Here is a 13,571-nt window from a genome sequence, read left to right as displayed (position 1 = left end):
CTTGCATACTAATACGAATTTATTCTTGAAATGACCTGGGTTTGGGTATTAGGACCATTAGTTGTTGGCTGGCTTCTTTTTTAAAACTTTTGATGACATTCTTTTCAGGGTTAACTTTGTATAAGGTTGATCAATATTATTTAAATAAAATGTTTCTAATTATTTGCCTGGAAAATGCATGAAGAAGCAATGATAAATAATTTTATAGTGTAATTAGAATGTAGTTCTGTTCATTTTTATGTATTGTATTTTATTATTAATTTAGTACTAAGTTTTGGGGGGGCTCCCCCCTCATAATTTTATTTGTTCTGTGTATTCGGTATGCCCTTTTCAAGGAAAAAGGGATTTCTTGCTTGGTTTTTTTCCCTTTTTGCTTCAGATAGTGAACCAGTCATCTGTATTTAATTATATACTTGAAGATTACAAGAACAGTAGTCATTGCAGTTGTCTTGATCTGCATTAGAATGCTCACAGTATTTAGTTTCAGCATTTGTTTGCTATTATAAATACTTTTTATCCACCTTTACTTTTCGGTACTCTGATGAGAAAGATCCGTCTCAGCCAAAGCCAGTGCAGGGAGGAGCATCTGACTTTTAGAATGTGAATGGGAGTTATTTTTAGAACAATGAAGACGAAACTGGGTTGGAAGGGAGGGGAAACTTTGTCAAATTAGAAGAATTTCAGTCTCACTAAGTCACCAGCATGCTTTGTGTCTTCGTGTATGAAAGATTCAGTGGCTGATCCAGTTAAGAATGCATCAGAGGACTTTTCCTAAAGTGGCCAGGTCTTCTGCATCTGTTGTTTTGTCTGCTGCCAGCATGGCAGTGCAGCACTGCAGGGCTCAGTCAGGGGCTGCTGCCATTGTGGAGAGGAACCTCGCGGTGCCAGTGGATGCCAGGGACCGGGGAGCGTGATGGATGCGCTCGGGAGGCCCATTCTTTCCACAACTACCCTGCTGAGTTCAGGCTTCAAAACAGACCTTCATCTGACTGACTGCTTCTAACATGTCCCCTTCAAGAGAATATATTGTACTTTTCTTGGACAGGAACACCCTCTGCCCTCGTGCCTTTTTTTTTTTTTTTCCCCTTCTTATTCCTAAGTATGTGTCTTTAAACATTGGAATTGACCCACAAAGTGAGTCCTGATGTGTAACTGAAAATAGCAAGTCCTTTTGGGCACTTCTGAAGATGAAAAAGATATGTCTGTAATAATATTTTGGAATATTATATTGAGGATTTAAAGTCCATGGCAGATTGTCAGAAATAATATGGGACTAAATAGTAGGCAACATGACAAATGAATATAGGATATTACTGGAGACTGGTGTTCTGAGAAGAGAGAAGGAAAGATTAAAATCAAGAACCAGCTTCCAAGGAGACCGCTACAAATACTATGTCAGGTAAAGAAATACTAGCTTCTTCCACAGCAAGCTATCTGTTACGAAGTAAAACTTTCTATTACCTAAAAAAAAAAAAATAATTTTTTTTCTTTACCCTCTGCCTGAGAATATATCACTAAGCCAAAGTGTGCTTTCACTTCAACTGCAAATGTTGGGCAGTTGTGTTTGATAGAAGTGAAAGCATACAGTGTCAGACTCCTTGTGCGAGAAGAAGCTGCAAATGCTTTGGATTTCCCAGGTTGCTGTTTGAGAGCATTATCCTCTGCATGCTGATGATTTTTCTTCAGAGCTGCCACAGGTACAGTGAAGCCCGCCCAGCATGCGCAAAGACTGGCATCAACTGCGTAAGAAGCTGTCACACCCACAAAAGACTTACTTGTTAAGGTTCTTACTGGAGAGCAAGACTAAAATGGTAGCAAAATTGTCTTTCCTGTTCTCCTATTATGACTCATGGGAGCTGCTTTTGTGCTCAGTGCTTTCATAATCAGTCTGCTTATTTGTCAGTATGGTCTTAGAAGCATCCTGCTAAGCACCCACTCTTTTTGAGTTGGCCACAGCTGTTAGGGAAGATCGTGAATCCTGCGTTTTAACTCTGAGAAGTGAATTCAGTTCACATATCCAGGATGAGCTGATTTTATTTTTGAATCTGTACTTGGATACAGAAGGAAGAGCAGTCATAGAACAAGATAAAACAAACCAAATAATTGTTGCTGCCCTGGCCTTCAAGCTCAGTTTTCCTTTAGGAATTTAACCAACAGGTATCTTTAATAGTTGGGAACTGATTCATCCTTTTTCAAGTTGTGTGCTTACTGTGGAACGGGAACTTTGTTCAGGTTCTTCCCCCATGCGCTCCTGGTCCTGCTGCCATGGAGATCAGCTGCCTTTAGGCCATTTATGTGATGATGTCTTCCCTTGATGTGTAATCATTTATGCATTTGCAGGTTTCAGTATATCAACAATTATTAAAAAAAACCAAAAACAAAAAAAAATCCAAGCAAGTTCTCCAAAAACCAGCAATGGTGAAGTCCGGGTCTGTAGGAGCCCAGAGTGCCAAGAATATTTCTCTGCCTGTTTTTAAGGGTTCTTACCGCCCTGAACAACACTGTTTTGGCTTCAAACCTTGGAAAAAATTACCTACAGTCAGACAACAACTAGAAAATACAGTGGTGTGAATTAGATAATAGACTACTATGTAATATTGTCACAGGGTGAAAATTTAGAGGTTTTAGGCTTCTCTTTGTAGTACATAGATAAGAGTAGGAAATACCAAAATGGAGGATTGTTGTTGTTCTCTAAACCTTCTTCTCCTTCTTCTACTACTCCGTGTTCTGCAGTAAAAGTAGTTTGGAATGATTGGATAGAAAATGCCGCAGTCCCTAGTCGTGTTACTGAATAATTGGCAAGAAAGTGAAAATAATGTACGTTTTTAGTGACTATTGGTTAAAATATCTTTAAAAGACTGTGTAAATCTTGATAATTGCTCTCACTCCTACTTTTCCTCCTTCCATGCTGTACCTGGGTCACGCTAGTGGCTCAGTTTCTCTGATAAGACTTAATAAACAACTATCTGGAAGCATTGAAACTACAGAAGATGTCTTGCTTTATCCTTTAACTCCTTGCAAGGACTGTCAGCAAATTCTCTCCCATCAGGAGAAACTCGATTTATGGCACGGTAAAGTGTCAAATAGTGCCCCGTGTGTTCGTCAAGGGTCCAGTGGTGATATTAGCAATATCAAGAAAAGCTTTCTGGAGCTGAATTTTAAAACCTATGAGCTTGTGCAAGGAACCTTGGTGTTTTGCTTTTACATAATTTGTTCAAGTTTGACAGTTTTCTAAATTTTGTATTTATTTTCACCAGCTGTTCTTTTCATTCCTAATTTTTTCTTATGAGCAGAGGAGGATAGATTGAAGCTTAGAGTATGAAAAATGGCTTGCTGTAATTGTCAAGTTCTTGTTGCTTTTTATCTCTTCAGCTCTTTCTTTTTTCAACTTCCTCATTGTGGATTTCTTCATATTGTGAAATCTTGATGGCTCTTCCTCCAGAATCTTGTCTTATTTAGAAGATTACTGTCCCATCATAAAATGGAAAAATAAAGTGGTAGCTTTTTTCCCAAATTAAGGAGTGAGACTGATAAAACTTCACTAGCCAGTATGATTGTATTATTTTTCTCTCCATTCCTTAAGTTAGAATGTTACTGCTAGCTTCCTCATTACAGCTTTTCATGTATGAAATTTTTTCTTCCTGACCAGTAATTCCTCATAATAATCCTGATGCATTCTTCTGGGTCAGAAAATTCAGAAAAAAAATCTTCCCAACTATTTTCTTTACCCTGTCAGTTATATATACTGCTATAACACTGAATTGGGTGCTTGTAACTCCAACTAGGGTTTTCCTGGAAAACCTTAATGAATAGAACTACGTGTATATGGGGGAGGAAGAGTAAAGGTGCTGAATGATGCATTATTGCTAACAGAAGTGGTTAATGCTTCTTTCATCTGTGTACTTTGTATAACAGAAGACATGACGGGGTGTGGATTAATACATAACCATCAAAGACAGATGACATGGTATAAGTTCTTTACATTTGTTTACGGACCTGCTGTTTTGTTAGTGAACAGAGGAAAATGTAGCCAGCTTCTAGAAATTCCAAGTTGTGTCTTCTTGGTGAGTAAACATAATAAATAAATAAACAGATTAAGTTTTCTTCTTGTTTTAGAAGAGAAAGAGGGGTGTATTATCTACTGGCAAGAATCTTGTTTAAAATGAGTTTGAAGTCAGGTAGAAGTTTCTAACTGAGTTCAGCAGGATGCAGGTTGAGTTCTTTCTGTCATGATAAATGAACTGAATATGTGATTTGCACTGATGTTGATACACAAATTTAATTGTATTTCTAGAACAGTTTCACTTCTCCACATTTTGTGAAGACAAATATCTACCTCAAGTGTTTCATAATTCTTACTAAGTGTCTCTACTAAAATCTAACTATGTAAAAAGTGCTTCCCCTCTCCACACAGGTCTTGAAATAAATGAAATAAAGAACAGCATTTCTATTTAGGATTGAGGCTTTGGATTGAGTGGTTAAGTCTGATGCTTTTGGGTGATGCTCTAGAATTCTTAATGGTCCTGAAGGGAAAAGGAATTGTGTAAAATCTAGGGGTTTTCCCCACTGCTTTAATTTTAATTCAAATGATCAGGTAACATAATGCTGTAGTATTATGTATGCTCATCTCAAAAATGAGCAAATGAGTTTGTACATTTTCTGGGATTTACATATAAGCTTTACATGCTATTGCAAAACAGCTGCTTTTGTATTAAAGTCTCACACCGTTACACTTTGGGATTAAATAAAACTTTTTCGCGTTCATCTCATGATGTCTCATTTTGCCAAGGTGGCTCTGTGTTCTGTAGAACATCATGGTAATGTTGAGAGCATCTCAGAGATCTGTTGGTGTAATTCACAAGTTGTGAATCTGTGCTGTGAATCTGGCTGCACTAGAAAGGGATATTAGGAGAACGACTGCAATTTCCCTACTGAGAGCCTTTGAGAGGTAAATGATGGCCTTATTTCCTCTTCTCCAAGGGTTATTCTAGCCAGCAGGCAACTTAGGAAAACAGATCAGTGAGGCACTCAGTGCAAAGAATGAAATTGTGGCAGCTATTAGTAAGGTTTTCCTTGCTATTTCCAGTGTTCACCTTGAAAGAATCTAGCCTGTCTTCACTAAGTTACAGAATAAAGTAATTCTTGCTATGGATAACTTTCTTGAAATTACTTTCTTGTTTAAAACTTCTAGGTTTTTTCTTTGTTTTTGTTACTACAGTTACTCTGACATTCATGGAGTTTTGAGTTCATGTTACCAGATTCCCTGCAAGAATCAGTGATTTTCAAAACAATCTTAACAAGGCCAGTGACTTTCGAAGAGCAGAAAAATCCCAAAAAGTGGGTACTGCCACCGAACAAATATTTTTAGCAGCTTGTTTTTAATCTTTCAGCAGCTTTTGAAGGCAAAGATCTCAAACAAGCATATAAATTTTATCTAGAGATTAGATGGGTCTAGGTAGTCTGACTTCACTAATGTTTGAATTATGGCCCAGTTTGAGGCAAGAGTTGGGGAAAAGTGTTTGGGTATGAATTCATACTACTGCTGCATGCCACTTGTACATTTTTCATTAGTTTTTCTTTTCATTTCAAGATTAAGTTCTCATAAAGTGCCCTCAGCAGAATTGTGCACAAAGCTGCCTGCAGCTAGTGTAAAAGAGGGGGGTCACTCAAGTGCAGTTTTCTTTTGGGAGTCCACCTGTATGCATCTGTGTTACCTGTGATGTCAGTCGTGGTGCACTTGGGGGAGAATTGGGGAAGCTGGTCTGTGTCTTTCTTTGGGCCAGTTGAAGTGTGTCACTAACAGTGAGTGAGCATAAATGAGCTGACAGGGTATTACCTTTAAGGAATTGCATGCAAATGCTTCCCTAGGTGCCATGAACCCAGGGGTGGCAGGGGATCAGCTTTCTGTGGCTCTTCTAATGAAGTGAAAAGGGAAGGTAATAGTGGGGAGATCTCTCCCATGATCAGTGGGGAGAAGATGTATATTACTGAATTTCATAGAATCATAGAATGTTAAGTGTTAGAAAGGACCTTAAAGATCATCTCCTCCCAACCCTCCCTGCCATGTGCAGGGACACCCCCAACTAGACCAGGCTGCTTAAGGCCTTATCCAGCCTTCAACACTGCTGGGGTTGGGGATCCACAGCCTCCCTACCTGGGGATTTTGGAAAGGAAGGTTAGCTGCTTGCAAGTCTAGCCTTTATTCCCAGTAAAAAGCTAGAATTCATACTGAATATACTCGCAGAACTGAAAATAAAAAAATAAAATAGTGGATCCCAGGCTGTAGGCCTGTATAGCTCTAAGTAGTTCATGAGAAATTTAAAAATTGTGAAGGAGGGACAAAGGAAACTGCATCTAAATTTCTTCTTGAGTTTTTGGTACAGTATCTCATAAGTTTCTTCACTGTTTTATCATATATCCAGGAAGTATTGTATACACTGTAAGGCAGACAGTGTACAGTGATAACATTAGCAGATAAGTAATCAATTTATCACAAACTAATTTGTGGAAGGACTTGTCAATGAATAATACTGGGAACTGAAGTAAAAGATTTGGTTATGTTACTGAATGGTGCTAATAGAAAACAAATACATGTTTTCTGACTTTTCCTTTTTTTCTGGCAAGTAATTTTGCTGTTCTGAACTTGGCTGACAAGTTTTCTTGTATCTTGCTTACGTTATGGCATTAATGGCTGTTTCAAGGTCTCTGTAGCAGTATTTCTGTCACTCAGCTGCAGCGTGGGGACAGTCAGCTAGCTGTGCCTTGTGCCTGGCACCAGCCTGTTTCAGTAGAAAGCTGAAGCAGCTCAGTGCGGGCTGTGTTCTCATACTGATGGGTGCAACTGAGCAGATGCTCCTGTTTTTCCAGGACCTCATTTTTTTTTAGTCTGTTACTGTAACCAGAAAGTCTGGACAAACAGCAAAAAGGCTTTTGTGAGAAGGAGATGCCAAATGAAATAGGAGGAGAACATAAGGAAGGGAAAGGAAAGAGTATTTCATGCAATTCACAAGTGAAGAAAAAATTGATTAATTAAAACAGTAAATTAAACCACCAAAATGATTCATTAAGGACTGGGCAGCTTTTTTAAAAAAACAAAAGCAAACTAGAAAACCCTAACTATCCCTTTAATTTGGAACTCACTGCTTTATTTTCAAATTACTGTGGTTGATTAACTCTGGAGTTGCTTCTAAAATAACAACCCCTCCCCACATGATCTGCCTGTGTCTTGCTGAAGCAAATGTCATTGTGATTCCCCTCCACCCTTGGATTGTCCTTTTGTTGCGTGTGACTTGGTCAACACAGGGCTTTTGGCCAGCACCCCTGGCATATAGTGAGATCCCATTTGTGTGAGCTGAACCCAGCATTATTGGGTCACACTCACCCATTACACATAATTAAATGTATTCACTCCCATTCTGCCATCTTGTTCTTCATGAGTAGTTCTGTCCTTGAATCACTGAATTTAAAGATTATATATTTCCAATTCATGGTGAAGCCATTTTAAAGCTTTTCTTCCCCCATTTTTGAATGTGGGATATATGCCTTTAATATTAAGGGAACAAATGTGGTCTGAACTAGTAAAACCAAACTTTGATGGGTTTTGTTTATTAGACTTCTAATATGATAGCAGAGAAGTGGTGGGTCTAAAACAGGCCAAAAAACTTTAGTTTTTACCCTGTGTATAGTTGCTTAATTTAAAAAATTACTTCAGTGTTTGGGGAGCATGGAAAAGACCCTTTGAAAACATTTTTTTTTCTGTTTATCACATTTCTATTAAATAAGCTGATAATGAAAATAATTTTAAAATCTCATTCCTAATCAGTCTAGAAAATAATTTCCTTTAAATTTTTTTTTAATAATCACAGAAAATAGTAATAGAAACTGTTTTCTCCTGTATAGTATTCTTTCTACCGTATCCTTTTTATCATTACAGTGAACAAATAAGAAATTAACTAAAAAAAATTCGGTTTTATATCTAGGTGTCAACATACACCAAGCAGACCATAAGTAATTATAACTGTATTTTTGCTTACTGAGGTAGTTCCTGTCAACATTTTTATTTGCTTCTTTTCTGTAGAAAATAACATTATGCCAGTTAGTCCATCCGACAGGATGAATGTTCTCCATAGGTTCTGTCCATTATACCTGCCGCTATGCTCTCCTGATCATAAATTGTGGAAGCAAATTAACTGTCTGTTAAAATTGTTAGACTATATTGGTGTGATGTCTGTATACCATTGCTTTCTCTTACTGAAATAAACCAAAGTACTAATTACATTCTTTTCTCTTCTTTCCCCAGGAAGCTATTGATTGCCTAGAAATTAAGAAAGGGTGTGAGAAGTCTGACTGATCAAGGTGGAATTTTTTTTTTCCCAGAGCCTTTTCACAATTGCCTTTTGCAAAATCTTCAGACGGTCCCATTTGTGCCATGTTTTGTGGCTCTCACCGTAAGAGGAATTTGTCTTGATGAAGATTCCTAACATTGGTAATGTGATGAATAAATTTGAGATCCTTGGGGTTGTAGGTGAAGGTAAGTAGTATCTTAATAAAAGATTAATTAGAATTTTATATAGATTTGACTTAGTCCTCTCGATGATAGTAAGTTAGCAGTTGCAAAATTTTTCTTGTGTATGTTTATTATCTATGGCTTCTGCTAATTTCCTTGTCAGATGGATGGAGAAGTTTGGAAGCTGAAAGGAGTGGAAGAGAAAAAGAACAGTTTTGTGGGGGCTTGAGGGTTTTTTTGTGTTGGGATTTTTTTTTTCCCTTTAAAAAGTTTAATATATTGATTTCTCATTAGTGGCACTAAGGAGATGCAAGTTATCAAACTTACCTGCAAGCGTATTGTTAAAAAAATAATTTCAGTGTTTTAAAATCCATTTACTTTTGAGCAATTTTTATGAAATTGTTAGAGTGTACAGAGATTTAGCACCTGTATATGCAAGTTCTGGATAATAATACTGGGAACAATGTTATTTCTATAGTTAGGAGGTTACTGAACACTATTTTATCTTGCCACTTTTCATTTTTTTCTGCTTTGAGATGGCTTATATCTCATCATCTTTGTTTCAGGAGCCTATGGCGTTGTACTTAAATGCAGACACAAGGTAAGTGAATTGCTTTTAAGTCAGAAGGAAATACAGTGACAGTGTATCTGGGGTGGACTTTTTCTTGCCGTCAGTTACTTAATAGCAATCTTAATTGCAAGTTTCAGGGGCAATGGCTATATCTAGTACCAAATCTCTTTTTTGTGTGTGTTTAATATTTGTCTGAAATATTATTAATGTTTCATTAATTTCAACCAAGAGAGTTTTTAAGAAAAGAGACCAAAAAAAAATTATTTTAGAACACAATTTATGCTCATGCAGTCTTAATTTGAATGCCAAACTATTTGCCAAATACTGCTGCATAAGGACTTAGCTGTCTTGGAAGGGGCAGGGGAGAGAAAGCAGGAGTCCATGAGGGATCTTGACATCTGTAGGATGATCAAATGACAGTAAGAAAACAGTAACATGTTTTGGTTGTTGATTTTAATTTTGAAAAGGAAGAAGTTAAAAAGGAGAGAAGAAACACTGATACAAAAATGAAGTCTGACAACCTGTCTACACTATTTTAACTAGTGTGTAAGTGGGATGTATTTGAACTTGCTGCTCATCAACACAGAACTGACACAAACTACTTTGCTGTCTTCAGAGCTGCAATAGTCATATAAGAAAATAACTTCTCTGAAGCAAAACATTTCAGAATCGTAAATTTTAGTGATCCAAGAATACATAAAAGTGTTTTTATGTAGTTCATACCTTTTTCTAGAAAAAGTTAGGACTGTGCAGAGAGTTTGTGTTCCTATGGTAGCTTTTAGCCATGTGCACAAAAGGGCTTTTGCACACACCGTATGGTTCTGTCTGGAGTGTCTTACACTGTTGTACTGACTAAAAAAGGGGAAAAAAAATTAGAACTTAAGATCCTATCTCAAGCTGAAGCCTTGTTGGGCTTGGGGGTCTATAACAGTCAATAGACTGACTTAGGTAAATTGGATCTTTTTAGGTAGTTAGGGTATGAAAATTCAGGGCGAGTAGTTTGAGAACACCTGGGTAGTGATGATACAGTTTGTACTAGGCAGCTCTGTTCTTTGTGGAAATTAACCTCACCCAGACTCAAGAAGTTTCTAGGATTTCCTGCATTGCTGAGTGAAATTTAAGCTGTGCATGTTTATTCATGCTCATGGGAAAGAGTTCAGTACTCTAAAAGTATAGTATATTGGTAGGGTAATCTGTTGTCCAGGTTCCCATGAGAATACCTTGCAGTACAGCAGATGACTAGAAAAAGGAAAGGCTTTCCTTTAGCAGAGGAAAGTGTTTCTTCCTACGCCTCTTTGAGACTGCTGCCTTCCTTGTGAGCATCTAAATTTTTTGGTAGTAGCACCATTTTTTTTCTACAGCTTTATCTTAATGGAAACAGCTGTGCTAAAGTTTTAAAACAAAGTGGCATTTCTTTAAGGTTCTAGCAAGTCAGTTTACTAAGACCTAGGGTTTTCAGTTTTTGGAGATTTAAAGAAAAGGTAAGGTGTGTTGCTGTTTTCATCTAACTGATTTATGATTCTTACTTAAAACAAGCTGCACTGGGCCTCTGAGAGGAGATGTGTATAGGAGCCATCTATTTTACAAAAAAAAAGAGTAACTGTCTGAAAGTTAAATGTTGGTATTTCCTACTTGTATAGGAAAACAAAGATTAAACACACCTTCATAGAGTCTTAACAGGCTTATCTGGAAATGCAAGGATGTATGGTTTGGGTTTTTTTGTTTGCGTTTTTAGGGTATTTTTTTACTGTTTGGCTGCTGGTGGGCATACTTTTGAATGTAGAAGTATTTATATTCATGTTTATAAATAGTGGTAATATGCCAGGATCACATTCCCAGCTATTTTAAGTCAATATATCTCCACTGTATTGAGAGAGTAAATTTTGTGTGAAATGAGGAGCCAGCCCCTAATTGCAACAATTTTCCAACATATAATCCACTAGTGCTTCAGTAAATACGTAGCTTTTTGCTTCAGTGCATTTCACTGGCGTGTGTATGTAGATTTAAGTAGGAGAGAATGGCATAAGGAATAAATACCTTGTCCTTATTATATGTATTTTTCCTTTGCTAAGGGAACATTAGCAGAAAAGCTAAAGTAGCTCCTCTAGAATGGCTGTGTTTACATTATTATACAGCATGTTTTTATCCCAAATCCTTCATTCCTAATTGTGGTTTGTGCATAAAGGTTACTTGTTTATCTGAGGGTTTTTTTCTGATGCAAAGCTAATACAAATAATGTTGAAAAAAAGCAGAGATGATGTTCTGAAAATCTTTTTCCTATTTTTTCATTTAGTCAGAGGACTTTTCCTAAGGAAATACAGTGAAGTGCATTGTATTTGAAAATACTGGAAATACATTTGATAGTTACAAACTCTTAAAATAGGCTGTCTTAGCTTATCTGGATTTTGGCTGTTTTCTGAAAAGAAAAGCCACTTGAACAACTCAGAGATCATGGCTGAGGAGAAGAATCTTTGCTAATGTTTAAGATTTGTCAAATATTTTTTTTTTGAATAAAACCAGTATCCCCTTTACCTTGCGAAGTGGTCTTGCTGCTTCATGCGGAGTTAACCTTTGCTAGTAGGGATTTAGGCACAACTATTAGCAGGACTCTTGCTTCAGGTTTGAAAATAATAGGATAGCACTGTGATTTAAAATCAATAAAGTGGTAGGAAGATTCTATGGTCTCCAAAGCCATATGTCTGCAAAGATGGGCACATGGAGAAAGAAGCCTAAAGAAAAAAGTTAAGCCTAAAGCTAGTGTGAAGTGGAAATGTTACACAGTGAGATAATAAACTGTGTGTATAAGAGGAACACTGACAATTGTAGTTTCAAGTAGAGTCTGTTGAAATGAGGTGAATACATCTTTAGATGCTTGAGATAAGCAGAGCCTGTCTAGGTCGACAAGGTGATGATACTGGAACGGGGTTTGTTTTTTGGGATGAGGCAGAGCTCACCACACAGCCAGGCTGGAGAGAAAGAGGGGTTCATACTAGCAGGGAGTCAAACCATGAGAAGCATTTGGACAGTGCTCTCAGGCACATGCTCTGATTACTGGGGTGCCCTGTGCCGGGCCAGGAGTTGGACTTTGGTGATTCTCATGGGTTCCTTCCAATGCAGGACATTCTATGATTTTCTGCCTATATTGGTATGTATAAACTGATGGCTGTTTTTTAGGTTAGCCAGTTATACAGGAAAATGTGTGATGATGAAGTTTCTCTAAAAGCATAGTTTAAATGTATGAAATCTCCTAGACTTCTCTTGCAGTGTGCTGTGTGTTACCAGAGGCCTTGAGCCTGAGGGGATACAGTTTAATGATTTGGAAGTTTGGTGCCAGTTGTTCTTAAATGTCCAACATCTCTTGCCTAATGAGATGTTTTTTCTGGTGTTTTATTTTAGAAATGTGTCTGGTTTTGGTTATTCTTAATAGTATGAAATTCTTCTTTTGAGATAAACACCACTCAATTCCCATATTAAAAACAAACAAAAAGAAATGTTAGAATTATTTGTATTTGGCACTTCAGTACAATGAAGAATAACCTTTTGAATAGGTTTAGTACTTCCAGGCAATTTCTTCTTAGTCTAATATTTAATTTTGTTTTGTTTGAGCCTTCTGTAATACTCTTGCATTGTGTTCTGGTAAGTTGTTTGCCTCAGAATACATGAAAGAAATATTTGCTGACCGCTTAAAGAAAGGTACAGTTTACTCATTAGAAAATATAATGAATATGCATATGTAGCAGAATCATTACATTTCTTTTCAGTATCTCAGCCTTTTTCATGTCTTTTATTACCCAAACCCCTACGGACCAGCAGGGTCATGGTTTTCTGTTTTCTCTTTGAAGCCAATTTTTTTTTGTTGTTTCTACAGGCAGCCCACTTCTGCACACTTCACACTGTTTGTTTGTGTTTGAGCAGAGTCAGGAATTCCCCTTTTACCAGTGTGGGCCAACTTGAGAAAATTTTCCCATGTCCATTACTGTGCTTTGAGAAAGTCATCCTTGTAGGACAACCAGCCCTCACAGGGCTGGCTCTGAGCAGGTCCTAGAACAAGGTGAAATCTGTTCTTTTGAAAGTGCAGGGTTGTATTTCTACTGTCTGTCTCTCTTAATTCTTTCAGAATCTTAATTCCACTATGTCATGGTGGAGATGCTGGTCTGTTGTAATCCCCGGAAGAAGGGCATGCAGGCTCTGTAAATTGTAATTTAAAGTGCTGCTTCATTAGTGAGTATTAACTTGAATAAAGTAAAATAAGACAGGTAATCTTACATCCCTTAAACTGCTGGGAATCTTCAGTGCAGCGTCAAAATGGCCTCTGATCAGAGTGCAGTATACTGTGCAGACCAATCTGTAAGAAGAGGTTTTTTCATTATTTTCATTATCCAACCTGTTACAGGATTCTTTTAAAAGAAAACTCCTGATCAATTCTGTTGTCAAATAGAAAGATGTTCTCAGGAGAACTTCTTGCTACCTCCCTAGATAAAGGCAAGGCCACAG

The 13,571-nt window shown here is 37.3% G+C and overlaps 1 protein-coding gene across 3 annotated transcripts in view; it reads left to right on the top strand.

The window, feature by feature from the left end:
• CDKL5 (cyclin dependent kinase like 5) overlaps window positions 1-13,571 on the top strand; it is a 134,444-nt gene that overhangs the window by 40,969 nt on the left and 79,904 nt on the right. For 2 of the 3 annotated variants that reach the window (XM_069002741.1, XM_069002749.1), the window contains exons 2-3: window positions 8,300-8,530; window positions 9,073-9,107. In XM_069002741.1, coding sequence (XP_068858842.1) covers window positions 8,467-8,530; window positions 9,073-9,107 — 99 coding nt within the window. In that variant the 5' untranslated portion in view covers window positions 8,300-8,466. Of the gene's footprint in view, window positions 1-8,299; window positions 8,531-9,072; window positions 9,108-13,571 lie in introns of those variants that run through there. The other variant, XM_069002775.1, reaches the window with a different exon arrangement.

This window comes from Aphelocoma coerulescens, chromosome 1 (genome assembly GCF_041296385.1).
Source record: "Aphelocoma coerulescens isolate FSJ_1873_10779 chromosome 1, UR_Acoe_1.0, whole genome shotgun sequence".
NCBI classification, from domain to species: Eukaryota; Metazoa; Chordata; class Aves; order Passeriformes; family Corvidae; genus Aphelocoma; species Aphelocoma coerulescens.
This window is presented reverse-complemented; position numbering and strand designations above follow the sequence as displayed.